Consider the following 24343-nt stretch of genomic DNA (forward strand, 5'->3'; position numbering starts at 1 on the left):
TATTACCCACCTTGTCATGACGATCTATTAAAATAGGCTATTAGCTCCTAGCACGTCCAATAAAATAAAATAAATAAACACTTGAGTCACTTGGTCCTAGAAACTTTTAATTTATAGTTGGTAAGGACAGATCGATAGATTCTTGGTGAGAATAAGACACAAATGGTAAACCTTTGGGCTTAGCAAATATAAAAGGTCTTGAAGTAAAATTGCTAGTGGGTACTGAGAATGCTTTCTGCATGTGGGAAAACTTAAAAGTCAAGATGGTAGGAAAATATACGAAAAAATAAATTAAAGTTCCAAGATATCAATGGTGAAGTTAAGAATATAGAAAAATTATAAAATTGAGTGTCGCAAACTATACTTAGAAATAAAATAACTATATATTTATTGCAGGGTTAGCAAAATCTGTGTTTTTTCAAAAAGAACAAAAACACTGTTTTTTATTGTTTAAAACACAATTTGTTGTTTTAAAAGGTTTTTAATTTAAACTAAAAAAAACGTAAAAAAATCATTTAAAAACCGTTGTTTAAAACACGTTTTAAACTCTTCTTCATACTTACTTATCGATAGAAGGATACATTTTTAGAGAAAGTAGTATTTTAAGGCGGGCTAGTTATATATTTATTAGCCCTCTACGTCGTCATAGCTTTCAGCTACATTTCATAAGTATAGTAGGAGATATTAATGAAAAACAGTGAAGAGGTTATTGTTCAATTTAAACAATTAAATCAAAGCCGGACATAATAAAACACTTGTTTTACACATTTTGTTTAAAACTTGCCAACCCTGATTTATTTATTGAGATCTTTAGTAGCTTTTTACTTGTACACGTTATTACTGGACAAGTTATCTCGTCATTTTTCGTGCGATTCTTTTTTATTTCTTGGCTAGCTACATCTGGTGGCTAGTGCTAGATCTAATAAATTTGACATATATAACCGTAGGGAGCAGGGAATCTCGAATGCGTAAGTTTTGTCATGTATTTTTTATAAACACAACACTAAATAACTTTTAAAGTAACCAATGAAATATTATTTGACTTACGAAAATTCTTCAAATTGCTTCCATAACGAGAAACTGTAACAGTTGTAATTTTTTCACTTACTGCAATAGCTTTGCTTCTAGCTATTAAACATCCATATAGAATGATTATATGATGAGTTATGGCAATTTGATAACATTTTGGAGTAGCTATCATTTTATTCAAAGGCTTGGTTTTGGTTCAATAAGTGGCTTATATATTATCGCAAGAATTTTCCGCCATCTTGGATAATGGCCACCATCAATTGAAAGCGTGTAACTTAAAAAACTACTCAACCGAAATTAAAAATTGAGACGTAGACGTTTTTCTTTATGTTTGGGCAAACTTCAAGTACCGTTATTGGTCAGTTAATGCAAATAATTGAAGGGCATTAAAAGTGCAGTATGGTTTAAGTTCAATGGGAATCCACAGACGTACCCACGCGCTACGGCTTTAGTATTAGCTACAACGCCACTGTGAGAGCTTCCTTCAAAATCTGGGCACTGTTTATCCCTTTCTCCAACGTCAGTTTTAATGCCCTATAATTTTCACAGTGGGTGTATAATACCATAATCAATTTAAACTCTAATTCTATTCTATTTTGGTAAAGTGATCACATTACATGCAAAAACAGCAAAACGTATGTTAAAAAAGGTAAAAAAGTTTAGGGGTGTTTTTGGATTTTACAAAACGTTTTCAAAGCGGAGTTAGCCCGCATAACCCAGGTTTTAAGTTTATTTACCCTCTCCAACTTCTGAAACGTTTCTACGCTAAGGCTGCTATGGATTACCTTTGAGCTATATCGTGCCAAAGGTTTTACCTAAAATCAAACTAGACTTTTAACCAACTTTCACCAAGAATTATAGCCACTCTAACAGTATTATACCATGTTTAAATTATCAAAGATCTAGTTTAAAAGGCCAGAGAGTGAACATCAAAGCCCTTTGAAGTGTCAGTAAAGTCGTATTGTTGGTAAAATTCGCATATGTATTTAATAACCTTTAGTTCCTAACAGTGCAATCAGAACTGCTGACTTCACAAATGCTGCGTTGTGTTGGCATTGCAAGATAAATGTGAACTGCCTCAAATTCCTATCTGGAAATTCTCCTGGATATTCTTCCGCTACATTAACATATAGAGGATGATTCAATTATGGGTGCCCATCGTATGTACCATAATGGTTGGAAGAGGTTTACTAATTAGGATCGTAGCTAAACGAAATTGTTAAATTTTTTAGTAATGGGTTCTGAAAATATTACTTCAAAGTGTCACCATTGAGTTGGGAATATTAATCTAGAGGTCCAATCGAAACGTCGGATTTCAGTATTTCGCGAAACAAGTTTTTAAAAATAAGAATACTGTCGTCTGCTCCCATCGGCGTCCCAAATGACGAGAAAACGTTATCATTCTACCCGTGGCGCCGTCTATCTCTCAATGATTCGTTCAAATAAGACGCGTTTTCAAGCAAAAATATTTTTTTTCTTCAAAATAATGGATGGCGCCACGGGTCATATGATAACGTTTGCTCGTCATTTTAGAGCAGACGGCACATTCGTATTTTTCAAAAACTTGTTTCGCGGGGAGCAGATTTGATTGGATCTCTAGATTAATATTCCCAACTCAATGAGTGTCACTACGATAAGACGTTCAGTGTCGCACTAGTACTACAATTTTTAGTTGGGTTGGAAGAGTAGTTAACACTTTCACCTCGCAGCAAGAGGAGCCGGATTCGATCTCAGCTTGTGGCACTGGGTGAAAATTCGGTTAAAGAGGATTTCGCAAGAGTTTTTCAGTTTCCCCTTTCCATAAAAAACTTGTTAAGGTTAACGGTAATAGTTAGTGTAGGGAGCTGTATGCTCACGTGGCACGAAGGGCTTGCCACCTCCCTCCTACACAGTTGATGTGACCCAGCCACCTGATTTAAACGGATTAAAAGTCGCTAGATGACTTGGACCTAAGGTGGTGCCTTAGATATTAGCTCAGCTGATTATTATTATTACCCAAGGCGAAACTGTCTTATATACTGATTGTTCCAAAACCAACTCTGGCATATACTCAAACAGTCATAGAACCAGTTTAAACTGTCAAAGATTTAGTTTTCATTTAATTAATTTGCATTAACGGCACTTTCGAAGTTAAATACAGTTAAAGATACCTCAAAATGTTATTCATCGTAGGTTTAAAAGACCTAAACTAAAGTTTTATAGCAATGAAACTTTTTTAATCAAAATAATAGTATTGAAAAAGTTCACAGGGAAACTAGAAATCGAAGCCGATCTCCGTCAAGCATGCTACCTCCAATTCATGAGTAGAAGTTTAGAGCTCATTTCATTGGTCTAGTGTAACTTTGAATATTCACGTGTTACAAAAATTCGTTAGTATCTGATGAAATGTTTTATTATACATATAAATACAAAAAGCCTACCGGAGATTGTGTTAATGAAGGTTTCTTACACTTAAAATATATCGCCAATAAAAAGATTTTATAAATTTTTAATTGTCTATCGAAGCAAAAATTGTCGTGAAGTTTAGGTAAACTAGAATGAGTGACTTAAAGCAATGCTATAGGGCTAAAATTCATTAGGCAATATAAGGGTATTTCATGGCCCGCGGGGGCATTATTTACGCCACTGTAAAAAATATCATATTTTGAAATAAAATATTTATTATCATTTATGTTCGAACCTAGATTAATTCAGAGGATGGATTTCAACCTAACAGCAACACTTTTTACCGTATAATATTGTTTTCGATTTTTGCTTTTTTCACAGGTTAATATTTTCTCCTTATTTTCCAACAACTCTAGCGATAAGAATACCCCGAGGGGAAGGTCACTAGGCCTTAGTGTGTCCTAATAATCATGATTAAAAATTTAATAACGATTCTAATCATTTCAATCACGATTTAACCATTACAATCACGATTTAATCATTTCAATCACGATTAATTCATTTCAATCACGATTTATTCATTTCAATCACGATTTAACCATTACAATCACGATTTATTCATTTCAATCACGATTTAATCATTTCAATCACGATTTATTCATTTCAATCACGATTTATTCATTTAAATCACGATTTAACCATTTCAATCACGATTTAATCATTTCAATCACGATTTATTCATTTCAATCACGATTTAATCATTTCAATCACGATTTATTCATTTCAATCACGATTTAACCATTTCAATCACGATTTAATTATTTCAATCACGATTTAACCATTACAATCACGATTTAACCATTACAATCACGATTTAACCATTACAATCACGATTTAACCATTACAATCACGATTTAACCATTACAATCACGATTTAACCATTACAATCACGATTTAATCATTTCAATCAGGATCTAATAACTCCAATCAAGATTTAATCTGAGATTTATTCTTTTGAGGGTGTCCTAATAATCATGATAGTAACCTGCCCCCCGGAATACCCTCATTACGAGTTTGGTGCGAATCCAGCTAACCCTTAGCGGACATGAATGAACTGGAGTGATCAGATCGCGATAGCAACGGCAAGTTCACCCCCGTAAATGTAAAGGCGAATTTGCTTTTATCAAAAGTAGCATTCGGCGAGACGAGCAGCGTCTTCCGTTTGTTATTTATTTTTTGCCGACGAGAACAAATTATTCCGGGCTATAGGAAGAGCGGCTAAGATTCAAACGAGCTTCGATTCCGAAAGCGGCAACAGCTCCCGGCGCAGCCTCCAACGAGCCACGCTTCGAGTTCTCCGGGAAAAGAAGTTTGCGAAGAAGCGGAGAGTGACATCTTTCGAGGTAGGTCGGTTTCGACTATTTCCCATCATCCGTCGCTTCCGACTTAACCCAGATCCCTGATATCCCGTAGGCCAATAAGAAACACGGGGGTGGACGACCAGGAAACTCTTATATAAACACGACTATTTAAATCGAAGGATAGTTATGGTTTTGAGCCGTAGAAAGTAGAAAATTATCCGTTTGTTAAAAGTGATATACCGGACATCAGGCCTACTTCGAATTAGTCTAATGTCTACTTCCGTCTTCGCGCCGAATGTATTTAATGGTACTCGTAAAATAAAATAAAACCCACGGTTCGCCACGCAAGCAGAAATTGGTGTCTTAATATTAAAAAAAAATTGTAGGACAGAATTGCGGAGAGTCGACCGGTTGCGAGTCTCCCGGGCAATTGTTATTACATAATCGCGACTCCCATATTGAATTTCCAATCGGATCTTAAGCCTTTCCGAGCTCGCGCTCGAGGGTTTAAGGCTCGCTTCTTAGTTGTTTACCTCGAGTGTGTTCTAGGGAGGCGCCCACGCCGGCAACAGTCTCGAGCGGCAACATCCCGGGAGAAGAGCGTTCCTCTTCCGCGAGGGGTGAGTCCTCGACATATAAGGCCGGGGCCAAACTCCCAGATTGAGTTTCCCGTCTCCGACGAATATCTGGCATTCTTCGTCTTTGCCGAGTTGGGTGTTTATTTTTGGGGTGCCGATCTCAGAGCCCTCTGAGCGGAGTCGTCGGGAGAAGCGAACGGCACGGGGGTCTTTTTTAGGCAGCTACCGGGTCTCCGGAGCGCGGCTTTCCCGAAGCTTCGTTCGAAGGGCACAGGTAAGAGGACCCGCCTGCTTCTATTCCAAAGAAACGGGACCCCCTCCTAGGTGACATATAGTCCAGGTGATATATCTAGTGGGCCGCCATTCGAAGGGCGGGGGCTGAAAGGGGAAGCCGTCCGCTTTGTCGAAGGTTCATTTCGGGGACGCGCCATTCGAGACGCTGCCTCTATTTCTCGTTTTACGCGCTGCTCCGGCCATAAATATTATCGCGCGACGAATATATGCCGCCTTTAGCTTCTGTTTATGTCTAGCCTTTGCGACAATTTATTTAGTCCCTATTTTTAATTTCGCCCAGCGCGAATAACTTAAACCGAGAGCTTTTAAGCACAATCGACGGTTTTTTAGGTTTATTCAGTGCTCTAGAGAGGTTTCGCGTCTTTGTCACAAATTTTTCTGTAGCGTTACGTTATTTTTTCCCGTTATTCAATCAATTTACGCGACAATGTTGTTTATTTTGAGTAATATATTCTCGCCTTTTATTCAATTTTATATTAGTAATGCTTTCGACTAAAATACCCCTGAGGCCCGATAACGTGTGCTAGAAGTTTCCCAGGAAAATAAAAGTTTTTTGACTAAATTCTTTATTGGTTCCTGAATTATGATTTTCGGTTCTTAGCCAAATTTCTCCAGGGTTTTTAAAATGTCTTTTTCAATTTTTAACTGCCGCGATGTTTGCCTTAAAACGATGCCGGTCTTTTCAACAACTGCTGTAAATTTTTGTCAGCCGTAGCTAACTTTTAGTAATAAATGGTAAAAACAGATGTCGTTTCCAAATTTTCGGAAAAGAAATTGACCTTCGTAAGCTTTAAGGTTTACTTTTTATTATTCTTGAAGGTTTTTGACAAAATAGTTTTACGGCAACGAAAAACCAAAGCGGCTCTTGGATTTGGACTCCTGTCATTTATATTTAAATATTAAAAGGTAACGGCTAATGCCAGAAGTTTAAATGGAAGTAAACGTCTCTTCTTTGAGGTTTATTATATACTTCTGGTTACACCCTCTTCAGACTGCCAGAGTTCGGTTTACTTGAAGACACGAAACTGTAAATTAAATGTTACTAGCCTCAGTTTAAAAATTAACTTTTGTTTTTTAAACCCTGTCTGTAGAGGGTATAAAGGAGACCCTATAAGTTTAATTGTAAAGGAAATGGTAAATTGTGAACATTTAAATGAATTGATTAATTTGGTAGCTCAACTATCACTCAACAATTACCAAATTCAGAAAATTGCAATGGTGAGAAATTAAAATTAATAAAATGGATATAAAAACTGAAAAAATATCTAATTTTCATCATAATGGGAAATAATTTGAATTGGTATCATGATCCGAATGATCATTTGTTCGAACTCTAAAAGGTTGATTCAAATGTTCGAAATGTAGTTTCAAATGTTCAAATGATCATTTGTCTGAACTCTAAAGGAGTGGTTCAAATGTTCGAAATGCAGATTCAAATGTCCAAATGTTTATTTGTCCTTACTCTAAAAGAGGGGTTCAAATGTTCGAAATGTAGTTTCAAATGTTCAAATGATCATTTGTCCGAACTCTTAAGGAGTGGTTCAAATGTTTGAAATTCAGTTTCAAATGTTCAAATGATCATTTATCTGAACTCTTAAAAAGTGGTTCAAATGTTCGAAATGCAGTTTCATATGTCTGAAAAATATAAACTTTTGGCACTACGTTTTTTAATGCATCACTATGTATGTACAAAAATATTTGGCAAGGCGAATATAAAAATAACATATAATTATGTTGAAACCAAACCTAATCTCTAGGAATTTAAATTAAATTGAAACTTTTACTTACAAAACAAAAAATTTTGACAAATGAAACTAATAGGATACATTTTTTTATATTCAGACAAATTAATTTGGGACATTTGCAACACAATATGGACAAATGACATTCGGAGAAACGCGACTATCCCAAATATTTTACATTAATGGAAGATTGTTATTAAAACACTTTCAAGTTGAATTATCTGAGCTATTTCTATGGACCCAATTTTAAAACTTAGTCAGAATTTTTCAGTTAAATTACGCGAAAAAGTAGAAAAGTCCATAATAAAAAGGGGGTAAAAAAGCTAATCCGTAAAAAAATTTAAGTAATGATAAAACTGACGAAATACTCGGACCAAAAACAATTTAAAATGCAATTAAATTAGCCAGAATTTCCAGCGGTAGACCGTTTTCGCCCTATTTGAATATACATTAGACGAAAGTACCTCGCATAAAAACCTAGCTTTAAAACCTCTAGGTACATTTAATTGTCTTGTCAAAACGGGAGTTGCTATTCCATTTCTATATTTTCTATGGTCTTTTCATCATCGGACTTTATTTTGGAAACATACGTGAATTAATTTAAATAATGCGAATTAAATCAAAACCCATTTTATATTTAAAGTAGTTGATATTGTACGCATCGTGGTTAAGGCTTCACGAACCTCTTGCTCTACGTTCACAACAAGAGGTAATTAGGGTAAGAAATAAGGGTGTTTGCTCGTGGCGTCGTAGGTATGAAACGTAGGCATGCTTCGCCTTGAAACGGCTGCCATGGCATTTTATCGCGTTACAGGTCAGGTGGCCAAACATCACACGCTCCTGCGATTCAAATCACGTGGTTAATATAACTTTAGCTAGGACGTAACTAAAACAAAATTTAAAAAAATATAGCCGAGATCCGTGATATTTCGGGTCAATCAGGTGATATCAAAATAATGGAAATGTTCTGGTAGAGCCGTTTTCTCAATAGTCTTATAGTCGATAATTCAAAATAACGGTCAAAAACGCCGCCGATCAGTTTAGTAAAATATTTTCGGCGGCGTAATCGTCGGCCATTTTCGGTATGGAGATACAGGCCGGAAGGCAGGCAAGGCTGCCAGATTTCGATAGACCGAAAACGGCCAACTCTATCAAATGTTTTCGTTTTCAAAACGAAAATTTTGCGGCGTAGCTATCGACTAGGACTATGAAACTAAAATTCCAGTACATTGGAAAGATGCGCGTTCGTTGTAGTAAAATATTTTACAACCAAGCCTAACATTTCAAATTTCAAATTAGTTATAAAATCTTGTACCGAAACGAAGGCATATTTTGACTTCCAAAACACACAATTTGTTATATATTGAGAGTGGGTGGCCTCGAAGCTTTCAATGGTTATGTTCGAGTAGCCCTGCCTGGAATTCAATTTTTAACATAATAATTTGTAGATCATGTCTTTGACTTGAAATATGGCATGTTGACTATTTATGCTAGGTTAATTTAGGTCCATTTGTTGTGTAAATGATCTGAAAATTTCACAAATTATGAATACTGCAGTGATAGGTACGCCGCACTCATTTTAGAACGGATTGGAGCGTTTGGGGAAGAAGAAATTTTCAAATTATCGAGTAGAAAGTCGGAGAAGAGCCGAGCTGATTCTATATTTAACTATTAATGAGTGAGGCGATCAAGAATCCAAATATCAGATTTGATAAATGAGCGGGAAAGAGGTGTGATAATTACCCTAAAAACCAGGTTTTCTGGGCTATGAAACCTTCTCTTTTACGTTGATTTTTTCCGAATGTTGGATTATTTTGGTATTTTAAAGAGCTGCAATTGGTTTTCTATGTTTGGTGAGCTGTTTGATTATCTATTTATTACATTAGCTATAATCAATGAGAAATTAAACGAATGCATTTTCTTTAGAAAATTGAGCGAAATAAGATATTAACTAACACGTTTGATTTGAGAAAATATTAGAGATAATCATTATCTGAAACGGTATTGAAAAGAGCGTGAAAGACAAATATGTGCAGCTTGTGAACTGATAATGAATTTGAACAAATGCTCACATTGGATAATTTTTCTTAGCCGGTCGTAAGTTACCATGGACTTACTCGGCAGAATAGTTGACCTGAGACATCACGGTCACAAATCTAATTTTAAAATTCAGATTTTCGGTTACAATGCTAATGACCAACATTTTGTTGAGTCAGTTAAAAGAAAGATTAGGATTTATAAATTTATAAATTTTACTCATTATAATTATTTGTAAGTGTTAAGGAAAATATGTGTTAAAAATTACTATTATTATTAAAACTTTTCTCAATCATCATTTTGCCTTTGCAAAATCCAATTTTTAAAATATTTTTAAAATATCCATGATGATAATTTTTAACTTTTGGTATTACTTTCTCAATTCAATATTAAAAAATAATCAATATTATTTAGAGTTGCGTAAGTTTAAAATTAATTTTAGAATTTAAGATAATTTTTTTGTTATGGATGGTATAATGAGTAACTTCTAATTGACATTTTCGCCATTCCACGAATTCATAATAAATAAACTATTTCTACAGCATCATATTCTTATCCTCTTTGATATTAAACACTTTTAAATTAACACGAATTTCATATTGATATGGTCATTTTTAGTAAACACCTTGTATATTATCGTAATGCAACACTTTTACGACTATATAAAAAATTTATATATTAAATTGTAGATTATCATAAATAAAGTGAATAAATTTTAAAACGAAGATTGCTAAACTATATCATTCATTATAAAACGTATATCAATAGAGGGTGTTTTGATTTGATGGAACCAGGCATTTTTCTCAAAACTATATATTCTGGAAATGTGAAATTTTCAGGATGTATACCCTTAGAAGAGATCTTTGCAATTTGTACATTTCAGAAAAGTCGTGCTATTTTAAACGGTTTTGGAATTTTTTTTTACTATTAGGTGGTTGACGAACACTTTCATTGAAAAAGTTGTAGGGCGTACTCACAAACTTAAAATAAAGTTGGTACGGTTGAAAAAGGCCAACTTTCTACGGAGATATTAGGCCATGACAAAAAACAAGTTCGTAGTAGGTGGAAATAGCTTCCTTCAAGTAAGTCTTAAGCGTATCAAAACGAAAGCTGATCTTTCTTTTTCAACAAAAAGTGTTAAAAAAGTAGTCTTCAAAAATGTTTAATTAGGTTTACTGAATTTAACAAAGCATTTTTGACACTTGTGTTTCGTAAAAAGGTTTTTTTCATTTAGTATTTAAACCTTTTTAATTTTAAAATCATTCTCGCAATTTACTCTAGTCAAAAAGTAGTCCTCGTTATTCCCGTGAACAGCGCGCCTTGATGTTCCAGTTATATTTCGTTTAAGGTAATCGAAAAGCACGTGTTGTAAGTCAGTAATTTCGAAGGATCTATCCCAGCAAACGAACAGGTCACCACACTATTCTCATAGCTGTTCGTGACTTAGAAAATGACGGCCACGTTAATCCTACATTTCGTGGACATATACATCACAACATTAATATTGAAAACACAGTGCTCGCATATTTTGATGCCTACGCTCGAGCAAGTATTAGAAGAGCATGCATTTGAATTTGACCGCCACAATTATCTTGCATTTGATACCACGCTTCACCAAGCACTCCAGGATGGTGATAGATTGGATTTTTGTAATTGGTTCAGTACCATGACCAAGGAACATCAAGATTTTCTTTGTTTGCTCCTCGTTTCTGATGAGTGCTCTTTTTCAAGAATGAAAATTCGCATTGGGGATTTCCTCACCACAACCAGGTCCAATTTAACCTAAAAGTCTGGGCTGGTCTACTAGGAGATCACGTTATTGAACATTTTTTTTTAACGAATTGGCTTAATGGGCAGAACTACCTAGCATTCCTTCAGAATGAAGTTTCAGTTGCGTTGGAAGAGTTACCTTTGATCGATATACCACTCATTTGGTTCCAGCATGACGGAGCGCCAGCTCACCGGCAACGAGATGTGGTACAGTATCTTAACACCGAGGTCCCTGGGAGCGGTATTGGAAGGAATGGTTCATTTCGATGGCTTCCTAGGTCCCCAGATCGGACACCGCTCGACGTTTTCCTTTTCTGTATAGCAGCGGATGGTGGAAATCTCGAACCTCATTTATTATAAGAATAGTAGAGTGTAATTCCTTCAAAAAATGTAATTCCTAAAATTTATTTTTGGAAAATTCAATATCATAAAAAAAATGTTTAATTTAAAAAACAAGCGGTGATTATTATCATTGTAATTCGCTTGGAAAATTATTGCTCCTAATACGAACTTGATTTGGTCCTTACCTAATATCTCCGTGAAATGTTGGTCTTTTTCGACCGAGCCAACTTTATTTTAAGTTTGAGAGTACGCTCTACAACTTTTTAATTGAAAGTTTTTTTTCCAAACCCGTGAAAAATTCCACGAAAATGTACAAATTGCAAAGATCTATCCCAAGTGTATACATCCTGAAAATTTCACATTTCCAAAATATATAGTTTTTGAGAAAAATGCCTGGGGTGATCAAATCAAAACACCCTGTATAGCTGTATAGTTTGTTAGCTTTAGATGAGAATAGGCTATATTAACTCGAAGGAATCTATACATTTGGTCCAAGTGGGTTATCCAGATGTGCCAAAGGTGTGGGCATTTTATTCGGAGAAAGAACTTGGTTATAGATTAAACCTTGCTCCATCACTCCCTCGGTTTGTAGTTTATAAATAAACAGTGAAAGGTACAGAGAGCCAAGGAAGACACGGAGCCTTCGTATCAGAAATCTCATCTCCGGGAAAACGCCCTCCACTAGTTTAAACTAACGCTCAACTAAATAACAAGGAATAACACATTCAAAGAGACTCCTTTGTTGAAGAGCTTCCTGGACGTAGAATTTCTAAAAATTATTTCGTTAACCGAACGTTCTATTAAAATTCGAAATTATATTTATTCTTTAACAAGGAAAATGTTGACATTATTTCGCTGTTTGAAGCTTTAAGAATTCTAATGTAGTATTTTTTTTATCGTGATTCTGCTCCCGTGCTAAAAATCAAGAATGTATTCATTTATGTTGAGACAATTGTTTAGCGTTTCTCCAAATTCTCCTGACACGGTCTGCCAATAAGCTCCTCCCCTTAAAGGTCAATCAAATCAGAGCGATATCTTATTGGTTCTCTAAAACTAACGGTATTCCGACGCGATTGTTACGTAGAAAACTAGACTATGGTTCCCGCTAATCGTCTCAACATCATAGGTCGGCAACAATTTTAGTCACCAGTCTTCACTGGAAGGTTGGACCTCCAGTCTCCGGTCGTCCAGTCTCCATCCCGACTAGAGGCCTCAAATCTCCATAGAAATCGCAGGTCTCGGAGGCCGGAGACTGGAGGCCGGAGCCGCCGATGTATGATCGTGACTAGAGGCCTCCGGTCTCCAAGCCTCCAGTCTCCAACGCGACTCTAGGTCTCCAATCTCCAAGCCTCCAGTCTCCATCCCGACTAGAAGGCTCCAGTCTCGACGCCTCCAGTCTCCATAGAAATCGCAGGTTTCCGGTCTCGGAGGCCGGAGACTGGAGACCGGAGCCGCCGATGCATGATCGTGACTAGAGGCCTCCGGTCTCCTGGTCTTCAGTCTCCATCACGACTCGAGGCCTCCTGTCTCCATAGAAATCGCAGGTCTCCGGTCAGTCGTTCATTGAACCAATAAATCTCAATTATTAACCATTATAAATGTCAGTGACATTTTTGTTAAAATGCTTGAACAAAATATGTAGAACTCAATCAAGTATTTGCTCGGATCATTAGTCTTAAGGACGAATGCTAAAGTTTCTAAGTAGAGGTAAACATGTCATTTGGCGAAATTGGCGTCTTCCCAGCAGCTGCCGCCTCTCACCGCCCGCACCCGACAGAAATCCTTATTGGCGTAAAAAGATTCCTTCTGTGTCTAGACCGATTTCTATTTCGGGACCGGGTTTTATTGGGAAGATATCCTCAAAGTTAATGACGTCACGCTCAGTGAAACGCTTCGGGGAATATCTTAGTTACATTTAATAGGAGTCGAGTCCAAACTTTTAAAGATAGTTTAATCTGATGTATCGTAAACGAGAAATACAATTCGTGTGGTACTCTCGAAAAGGTACGTCTATTCAACAAAAAGAGAATCACTGAACTGTCTAGTTGGCCATGGAGGCGTAAACAATTTCTAGATCTTCAATCTTCAGCGGATTCTCTAGACAACCAAACAATGAGTTTTAAGCCCAAGCAGAAGAAAATAAAGGATGCGCGTCCTAGTTTAGATTCTCAGACTGGAAGATATGTTCACGCTTCTATCATTAATTAAACGCCGATACTTATTAAGGAACATAGAAAAATAAATGTTTCACACCTATCAAGTGCATAATTAACCCAAGTATTCACACTATATTTCTATCGCAATCTAATCTAGACTTTCCCAATTTTGGTGTTGGAATATTTAAAGGAGCAGCCAGTTTTTAAATATTTGTCTGATTTTCATTTCAGGCGCGTAAACTTCAGCTAAAGAGTGCAAGATGGGGGTGGCTGAAGAAGTCGCCCCCACGTTTACTAAGAAGCCGCAGCTTCGTCAGTTGGACGATGGCAATCGGCTACTCTTCGAGTGTCAAATGATCTCGAACCCCAAGCCTTCCATCACTTGGTACCGAGGGGAAGAAAAGGTCGAGGAAGATAGGCGAACGAAGATCATCGTTACCGAGATAGCGCCCAACAAGTACAACGTTTCTTTGGAACTAGACGACGTCTTTGAGACAGACGCCGGGTTATACAAGGTTTTAGCCAACAACCTTCAAGGAGAAGTCTCAGCGTCCATTAACCTGAACTTCAGTCGTGAGTGTTTAGTTTTTTTACTTCCAATTTTCATTAAAAGCTGACTCAAATTATCCGTTAGTTACTTCAATAAATTTAAATTTATCATCGAATCAGTTAAGTCGTTAACTTGTGTGAAGATAATCATTTACATCGGTAGTTTGTGAGTAGGAAGAAGCGACCAAACAGCGTGCTTTCTTCAACTGCAGACGTGACAGAAGTAGAACGAGTCGATTTATAATAGCCAGAAGTCAGTAGCCCCGAAACTACCCGCGGTTGAGCCTAGAGGATAATCGGGGCAAATGACTCGAAGAGAATGACCTATCTTCGCGAGTCGCGTGAGTCAGCAACGGCTCGACCCGTGCCAAAAATGTTGTTTTACACTCTTCGTGCCGCGAAATAGCCAAAGTTAAACGATGAGGCTCGAAAGTGTTTGCTGGTTGCATTTCTCAAAGGCGGCCTGCCGGAAATGTATGGCCTACTGGAAATCAAACTGCGCATACCGTTCCAAATAAATCTGATATTAAAATTTTTTAATAACGAAAATAACGAATAATTTTTTTAATTTAAATGAGAACGGTTAAAATGAGGTCACGTAATCACATTTGGTAAAGCATAGTGTGGTCGTAACAAGGTAGAGAGAAGGAGAAAGAACAAGACTGCTCGCATACCAGTACTTTCCCGGGAAAAAAATCTTTAGAGCCAGGAATTCAATTAGTTACGCCATTTCTACTTAAAGGGCCACACCGGCGTTTGAAAAATCTGTGTAAAAATCCAGTAGCTCCTCCTCTTTCGTACCTCGTGATAACCGATTCAGCTAATCGGATTATGGAATTAGTAAAATTAAACACCAGGCGTGGCCTTTAAGAGGGCCCAAATGTCCCAGTATTAAATTTATTTTTTCAATTCCTTAGAACTTTCAAATCAAATTAATTAATTGAAATTATTTTGTTTTCAATAGCGGCTGATGAACCTCACGATTTGTAAGTATAATTTAATTTTATATAATAATATATCATTAAACATTTACAGAGCTTTTCAAACTGGTTAGGCTACAGATTTGTTAATTAATCAAGAATGTATTCAGGTTAACAGATAATATTTTGCTGCAACTATATTCTCGGTTTTTATAATACCCGAACAGGGGAGGTTAAAGAGGCGTGGTTTTTCTCCCAAAGATCAAGTAGCGAACAGATTCTCTGTTAGGCTGAATACAATCTTGATGATATATTGATGTACAATGAGCGAAAATGGAAATCCGTAGGTGCGCTTGTACTCGCTTTAGCAAAACATTTGGCAGTAAAATTAGACTCGTAAATCTCAGACGTTTCGCTCTAACAGATTTCAGAGAGCTAGACATTTGGGTGAATCCCTGTTTTAGCTATATCACCCTTTGGAAAGAAAAAAATATATTTGTGACAAACTGAGCCCGCTTAATTTCACTTTGAAATATGCGAAGCTCAGCAGTCGTCCATTTTAAATTTGCAGCTTCATCAGCCTTCCGAAAACACGCGCTGAAAAATGGAGTTCCCAAAACTCTCAGTCTCTCGAAGAGAGTGATCTCCATTCTATGACTCGTATATTCAAATGAGTTTAAAATTAGCATCTATTCCGTGAAATGAGCATAAATTAAAGCGTGTCGTCGTGAATTAATTTTTATTTTTGGCCCACCGTCGCGAGTGGAAAGAACGCCGTCAGAACTATCCGGGTCTATAAGGCAGTGGGACCTCGTGTCCCCCCTCCGCCCTTCAACAATCTAAATCCGGATCCTCGTGCGGGATAGGAACCTGTGTCATTCCTAATCTTAACAAGATGAACACGATTGAGTTACTAAGATATTTCTCCGCGGAGCAAAACCTTGGTAGAAAAGGCACACCTGTTTGAGATGGCTACGGAATAAGAAAAAGAACTTCGCGGAGGAAGAAAAATGGCCAACCTGGCAAAATTCGTTCTCTAAATTTATACGTGCTTTCATAGAAACGCTTGTTTTACGCGATGAAAGTGTCCTCTTTGTGCGCCAACGAACAAACTTTGTATCTCCATCACTTTCCATTTTTGTTTTTCAAAAATTCTGACATCTTCCAAGTGTTAGATGTTTGATCTACGCTTTCTATAAGTAACAATTACTAGACTAAATTACGTAGTTGCTAAAAATCTTTAACCTAACTTAAAGGCAGTAGGAACTAAATCTAAACATTTTACGCCACACGAGCTACGATTTTTTTTTGTAACGTAACTAGCGCCAATAATACCTAGGCAGAAATGTGCTGCACTAAAAACATGGAAGTTCATACTCCCTTTAAAGGAATACAAAAATCAATGAAATAATTTGGGCAGAATCCAGCTATAATTATAATCCGTAAGTCTGTTAATTTAATGAAATAATTACTGATGGCATATGTGTGGAATGACGTGGGGTTGACATAATAACGAAAAATACAAAACTTCAAACTAAAAAATTCTAAGATCAGCTCTCCGTTAAAATTTAGCACGTGGAAGATATAATTATAATTATTAACTTACGCTAGGAGCAGCAAACACCACACCCCACACAAGGAGAACGCAACCCGTCAAAAGTCGTGGATTTTTTTGTGTACGTTTTTCATTGGCTAGACGCTTTAGCGCCTGCCGCCGTCGGAAGGGGAAAATTCGGAAATTGTCTTCTCCCCCGCCCGTAAAACGTTCAGGGTTAAGGCTCGTGACGCTCGTCCAATGAAATTCGTACACAACCCTTCGTTAGCGTGTTTAAAGGCTAGCTGCGTTCTCCTTGCGTTTGTTTCTCCTAGACTTACGGTACTATAAGATATTTATAACATAAAGATATAGATTAAAATAAGATCAGATTAAGACTTGTCTAGGTTAACGGTAATAGTTAGTGTAGGGAGCTGTTGGCTCGATCTGGTGGCATGCAGGGCTTGCCACCACCCTCCTACGCATTGTAACCCGGCCACCTGAATTAAGGGCTTCAAAAGTCGCATGATGACTTAGGCCTAAGGTGGTGCCTTGGGTATTAGCCTAGCTGATTATTAAAAAAAAAAAAAATACAATAAACATCGTTTAAAGATAGCGCTGGTTAACATTCTGACGTATTACGCAACGCGCGTCTTAAAGCAACAACGTTCTGGAGCGATCCAACGTGAAGGCTGTAAATAATGGATATTTTATGGTAGGCTGCTTAGGGTATTTTAATAATGTTCATTCAGAAATAGAAAACCCGAAGACAAACACGAGCTATATTTAACGGCGTTATCAAATTAGCCGGTCCCATTAATAGCCGCGAAGACGGACCCTCGTTTGAAGCTGCCACTTATAGAATGCCGGCCGAATTGCCAAGTGCAGATAAGACTATAGACACACGCGCATCCGTAGAAGCGCGCAATATGGAATTCGACCAATTCTATTAAAAAAAAAGCACCGCGCGGATCAGAGTCGAGTTAAAATTAGAATGGAAGGCGGCGAATGCTGTCAAGCTGTCTGTCACACGGCGATATCATCGGTACAGAGAGAAATTATCGCCTACGATAAAACGCGAATTTTCGCCTCGCCTACATCGAGGAACAAACTTCTCGTTTGTGTTTCAATCCCAAAATTATCAGGGCCAAATCGTTTCCGTGTCACGAAATGCAATTAAAAACCTAAAATTTAATAGAGAAAGATAGTCATCGCTCGAAGAAAGAACCCATTTTAATACATTCAGTCGCGATAGAACGTAAAATAACCTATTCAAATTAATGAAGATGATAACTTCAATATTTTTAGGAAATATCGGGGGAGAATTTAGCTGGCATACCAACGCAGCTACTTCAACGTTGGGGTCTTTTGAACCTAGCGCCATCTGGATACGCAAATAACTAAAAACATTAGGGAATAGTTATCTTTTTCGAAAACAGATGGCGCCAAGGTCAAATAATCGCTACTTGAAGGATAGGATTTAACAGTAATTTTACATAAACCTTCAGGGAACCCGGAGTTAAGGATTGAACAAATATGACGGTTTATTTATTTTTTTTTATGCAAAATAAGCGAGGCGACCGTAGCACTTTCGTAAAAATAGCACAGCGGAATTTTCGTGGCAAAAACTCACTGTGTGAAATAGCGCAAAGAGGGATATTCGGCTCACTGCACTGAGCACAAAAATCAGTCGCGGAAAAATGAATTATGGCTTCTGAAATGATCATATACGTCTCTTGGCACCGAAGTGCCTGGAGAAGATAATCTCCAATAGATTAATTTTGAAACTATACATATCACTGATATTCAGCAGCTAAATTAGGATCAGGTCACGAATCTTAATTACTATTTCTCAGTTTTTATGACTGGGAGTTAGCCAAGATGACTGGCGACAAACTTATCGGTCAAGTTAGTCGAAAAGAACCGGGATTTACTTTTTTACTTTGATGAAAAAACTAATATTCCGAGAGAACTTGGCAGGCCGGGCGGAGATTCCACCGGCGATTCCCCACTACTTGATCCGCAAAATCTTCAAACAGTATCTCTAAAGGGTGCCCCTCGCAAATTAAATCATGAAATCATGATTTGAATCTTGTTATTTAAAAAAAATTTAATCACACAAAGTATTTCAATAAAGGAATTAAAAATGGCAAAAAGTAGGTTCCTAAAAAATTTAAATACATATCAAATCTAATCAAACTAAAATATTAAATAGTAATTTAATTTAATTGAGATTTCATTTAATTGAAGATCAACTAACTGAGAAAAGTATAATATCCGTTAATTACGCAGGATAAGAGCCATTATTTAAATAAAAATCAATAAATTCAATAAAATAAAAAAATCCGATTTGATTTGATTTTTATTAAAACAAAGTGCCAACCCTGGGGAAGACGATGGAGCACTAAAATGTTATGTAAAACAAACTTCAATATTGGAGCCTTAATTACATGTTATTATCATTTATAATATTCTTGATAATATTTAGTTTAATATGATAAAATTGGCGAATAAGTAGATAAGTCCATAATGAAAAGGGATAATAAAGCTAAACCCTAAACAAATTTGAAGAAATTTAAAAACTTACTAATAGCTCGTACCGATAGGTCTTCGAGCAAACAAAAACGCGAAACTCGGATCAAATAGATCTTAGAGTGAATAATTAAATTATTATTATTATTATTTTAATTTAATAATTCACTCGAAGATCTATTTGTTTAGGGTTTAGCTTTATTATCCCTTTTCATTATGGACTTATCTACTTATTCGTCAATTTTATCATCCTTTTCAATGCAGTCCATAGGTGGTTCCTTTTAACTTTAGTTTAATATGTTAATATTAAATTTAATTTTCAATGTTTTAAAATTAAGGGTGCTATTGTAATAGAGGGGAAAGGTTCAAGTTGGATACATAAAAGCTTTGGCGTCATCACGCGCGAAAAAAAGACCCAATGTCCTTTTTAAAATGTCCCGTTGGCAACACGGTGATGCATTAAAACTGTTTTACACAAGGGATAAGACAGATTCAGATAATCTGTACACCGAGTTCGTGCATTTAGCACTGTTAAAGGTACATATTTTCAAGAGTTCGCGAGTTCCATTTAGTACTGTCAAAGGTACGGCAGTGTACACCGAGTTCGCAGAGTGTCTTACCCCTCGGTTTTACAGCACGACTTTTTCTGCATTATTTAATTGAGGGGTGTATTTCCTTTCAATTGTTTCTTTGTTTTACGAGGGGAAAAAGTAGATTTCTCGCGTTACGTAATTTATGGACGGAGCGTTACCCTAAATTAACTATTTTAAGGGACTCAAAACTAAAATATTGCTTTTCGCTAAAACATAAAATACACTATGAAGTTTAGAGTAAGTAACGTTTTAATAGATGTTTCTATAATAAAAGTAAAAAATATAATATATTGCTCTTACATCACAAGACGCAGCACAGCTTTATTAGTATACTAACCGAGAAGCCCGCCTTACAGGTGGGCCCTCAGCTAGTTGTGTGTTTCGAGGCACTCCACCCCAGTACGCCCCCCCAACCCCTTTTACCCATGCGATAATTACCGTGGCACTCTTTTCCCCATAGTCGAACCACCGCAGTAAGGCGCCCTTCCTTTTTTCCATGCGATAATTTCCATGGTACCCTTAACCCCATAGTCTACCTCCCCCCGTAAGGCCCCCCCCCCTTTCACATGCGATAATTTCCATGGTACCCTTTTCCCCAAAGGAGAACCACCCCAGGAAGGCCATACCTCCCCTTTTTTCCCATTTGATAATTACCGTTCATCCCCTTTTTTCTCATGTTATAATTACCGTGGTACCCACCTCCCCCTTTTTCCCATGTGATAATTACCGTGGTACCCACCTCCCCCTTTTTTCCATGTGATAATTACCGTGGTACCCTTTTCCCCATAGTAGAACCACCCCAGTAAAGCCCTTCCTCCCCCTTTTTCCCATATGATAATTACCGGGGTACCCCTCCCCCTTTTGCGCATGTGATAATTACCGTGGTACCCTTTTCCCCGCAAAAATAACTCAAACTCGCAGTCGTACCAAACCCCCATGTACCCCTTTAAACCCCCTGTATCCAATGGCTAATGTATAAAGGCCACAGGACTTTTAAATCGGAACGACCCCGAAACCCCCCGCCCTTCCCCGTTTCCGAAACTAACAGGTCTTCTGAAACTACCCCACACTATCCTCCCCCCCCCCCCCCCTCCGAAATTTGCCGTGGAAACAGAGAGAAAATTTCTTGTGTATTGCGTGTTGGGACAAACACGGCCCAACTCTCAGGGACGACAGATTTTGAGAAAATAGATAGTCTAACCACCTCAGTAACGAAGCCAAAGGCAGTCTCGCTTTCCCTATGTTCCGCGGGTTGTTTTTTCCTCGCCGGCTTGCCTTCGCCTTCCTTACTGACTAACCAAAAGCTCAAAATAGATAGTCGAACCACCTCAGTAGCGAAGCCAAAGGCAGTCTCGGTTTCACTCTGTTCCGCGGGTCGCTTTTTCCTCGCCGGCCCGCCTTCGCCTTCCTTACTGACTAACCAAAAGCTCGAACGACGACGACGACGACGAAGCGGTTTTTATAATATAGATAGATTCTTTGCACGCGCGGTTTGCACGTGCACTAGAAAAACCTATATTCCTCGCTACTGTAGCGCGCGCTCGTAAACTTGTAAAAGTAAGAGACTGACATCTAGGAGCTACAAACACAACACCCCGCATAAGGAGAACGCAACCGATCAAAAGTCATGGATTTTCTTGCGTACAATTTTCATTGGTTAGACGCTTTAGCGCCTGCTGCCGTCGGAAGGGGAAAATTCGGATATTGTCTTCCCCCTTTCCGTAAAACATTTAGCGTAAAGGCTCGTCCAATGAAATTTGTACACAACACTGCCTTAGCGTATTTAAAGGCTAGCTGCGTTCTGCTTGTGTTTGTTGCTCCTAGGTGACATTAAAACCAGAAGGCCCCGTTATTTTATAAAAAGAACTATTAATTCACATTTGAGTGAATTGCAGATTTCAAAGTATAACGTGGCTTTCCCGCCTTGTTCATTTCAACGGGTTAATCTATATTGATGTGACGGAAAAGTATTCGAAAATAAACTTCGATATCTGATACAGTCTAGACTATATCAAAATTGAGTCTTTAAAATGGATTCTATCAAAATTGAGTCTTTAAAATGAATATTTTCATCTCGAGTTATATTTGGCCGCTTATCATCCGGTCATTTACCGTACGCGGATTTTTTTAACCTTTTAACCTATTTATACGTAAAATACAAATTTAATAGTGTTTTAATTACATTTAATGGTTTCTAATATGATTTTCTTCTGTAATAATACATAGATTTGGGCGTTTGGAGCAGTTTAAATTCCACGGAGGCTCTTTCAAAGCCCCAAATAATAGCGCAGAATGGCGGAGGCCTGGCGATGCCCCTTAGGCGAATGTGGCAGGCCCGTAGCCAGCCGCCAAAACTCGGGGGCGCTCAAATTTGTTTGGGGGCGCCAATGCCTTGATACTAAAAATCGTAATTTTTAACTCCCGGAAACTTTTAATTATACCGAAATTGGCTTTATTTTGTTATTTTTTAAACAGAATATTTTATTAAAAATATAGGTAACCGATGTTATATGATATTAGTTGGTAGTTGAGCAATCGATTTTTTTTTTGGGTCAGTCGGGTTGGTGATGCTCAAGTATTCATTTGGGTGCCCTGAGCATCTCTTGCGCCCCCCCCCCCCCCCAATACACAGGCCTGGACTTGAGGCCTCACTCTACAATTAAGACTCAGATTATTCGGGAAAATACAGGATATTTGCCAAATAAAAGAGCGTTTTTGATATTTCACTAGCTCATTAAGGAAAGATATCAATCCATCTCTTTGTACGGCACTCTTTTTAAACTAGAGTCAAGGCCACTGTAGCGAAAGAAGAGCGTTGAGTATACGAAAAAAAAGTACTTTCTTTAAAATTTCGAAGCGCGGTACAAGACTTTTGAGAGAAAAAAGGGCATAAGAAAAACATCTCTTCACGGTGAATCCCGAAGCTATTTTGATCTCGCGGTAGGAGAGGGAAACAGGTGCTGCCGCCTCCTCTACCAGAACAACCTATGACTAAAACAACGGAGTCCTTGGCGTCGTTTTGCATTTAGTAGGTCGAAGGCGACTATAATTAAACCAACGAGGAGGATCACAATGAAGGAACAATGACGCTGTGTTCGTTGTTTGAAGAAAACACGCCGGTCCCGCGGATATCCGAGGATTTTAAAGAAAGATAAATCTGACTTTTTCATTATTTTTGACCCAATTAAAATAACACTATCCCCTCGTCGGGAAATCGACATACCTAGCTGATTGTCCGTGCGCGTATACGAATCATTTCTCGAAGAACTACAGCTAACCTTCAAATAAAAAACAAAAATTCAGAATTTTTAATAATTTTGAGATTTCTTAAATAGAGGAATATTTTTTCCTAAACTATTTTTTTGACAATTTCTTTTATTAAACACTTTTGGCAGAGATCACTTCACTACTGATAACGTCGTACTCTTCGAATGTAGAATCAGTGTCGTATTTCGGTGATACCCTGGCATGGGCGAAAACGCGAATAGGGAAAAAAGAGTCCAAGAACTTAAGCCGTTAGGGAAGTTACGAAATTTCGAAGATAGTGTGGTGCAGCTCTCTGAAATATTAATACCTAGATGATAAGCGTAAATAAACCCACAATGAATCATTTCGATAAATTGAATGGGGCGAAAACAGTGGTTACATTATGTATCATTTCCGAAAGAATGCCAATTCGTTCGATCGTAGTCGCAGAAACTATAATTATAAACGGTTACAGGCTCCAAAAGTCACGGGAGCGCGAACCGCGGAGGCAGATGTCCCAAATCCACTCCGAGGTTGGCTCGAGAAACCACCGAAGGGAGCGAGAATCCGGAGAAGAGTTGAAAGCGCGGGGCTGTCGCGGGTAATTTTAGGAACTCAGTAAACTTGAGGGGGTGGTTGGGATTAGAGCGAGAGAGAGAGAGAGAGAGAGGATCAGGATAGAGAAGAGAGGGGGGCGTGGGGGAAGGAAGTTGCCCCATATTTGGCTTCCGTCACAGCTTTCCTCGGAGGGCTTCCGCGAGGATCGCTCTGTCTATTAATCGGGTCTCTCGGTATCGGCAGTACTCCAGGAACGGTTGACTCCGGAAGAGTGGCTTTTGCTCGCTGGAAAACCACTTGAGCCGACCGATCACTGGGCTCGTTTTCTCAGCGACACCCGCGGCAAGGATTAAAGGTTATCCGGGGCGAAGATATTTGTGAATTGTGAATCGTCGCGAAGAAGACATGGTGTTTGAGGAATACATTGTAGCGTCTTCTTCTTTGGATTAATATTTCGAAATTTCTTTCGCCGCCACTGTGACGGGATAATCCAAACATGGGCAAAGGGTAATTAAGATCGTTTTGTCGAATGCCTTTTTTACCCTCAGTAATATATTAGCGCGCCACTTTAATCTTACAAATATTCTTGACTTTCGTAACGTACGTTTCAAAATAATAGCATGTTCAATTCTCTGATTAGAAACTTCGGACTGCCCATTTGTCTTTTCCTAAAACGGACACCTTTCTACGGGCCGTGACCGATTTTACCCCTTATAC

General features: G+C 37.8%; 1 protein-coding gene across 5 annotated transcripts in view; it reads left to right on the plus strand.

Moving 5' to 3' along the window:
* Window positions 1-4717: 4717 nt before the first annotated feature.
* The window catches only part of bt (projectin protein bent), a 65262-nt gene continuing 45636 nt past the window's right edge, over window positions 4718-24343 (plus strand). For 4 of the 5 annotated variants that reach the window (XM_090172319.1, XM_090172321.1, XM_090172322.1 and 1 more), the window contains exons 1-3: window positions 4718-4817; window positions 13926-14267; window positions 15208-15229. In XM_090172319.1, coding sequence (XP_090028445.1) covers window positions 13955-14267; window positions 15208-15229 — 335 coding nt within the window. In that variant the 5' untranslated portion in view covers window positions 4718-4817; window positions 13926-13954. Of the gene's footprint in view, window positions 4818-13925; window positions 14268-15207; window positions 15230-23841; window positions 24134-24343 lie in introns of those variants that run through there. The other variant, XM_090172323.1, reaches the window with a different exon arrangement.

Source organism: Leiobunum rupestre, chromosome 4 (genome assembly GCF_980474605.1).
Source record: "Leiobunum rupestre chromosome 4, qqLeiRupe1.1.hap1, whole genome shotgun sequence".
NCBI lineage: Eukaryota > Metazoa > Arthropoda > Arachnida > Opiliones > Sclerosomatidae > Leiobunum > Leiobunum rupestre.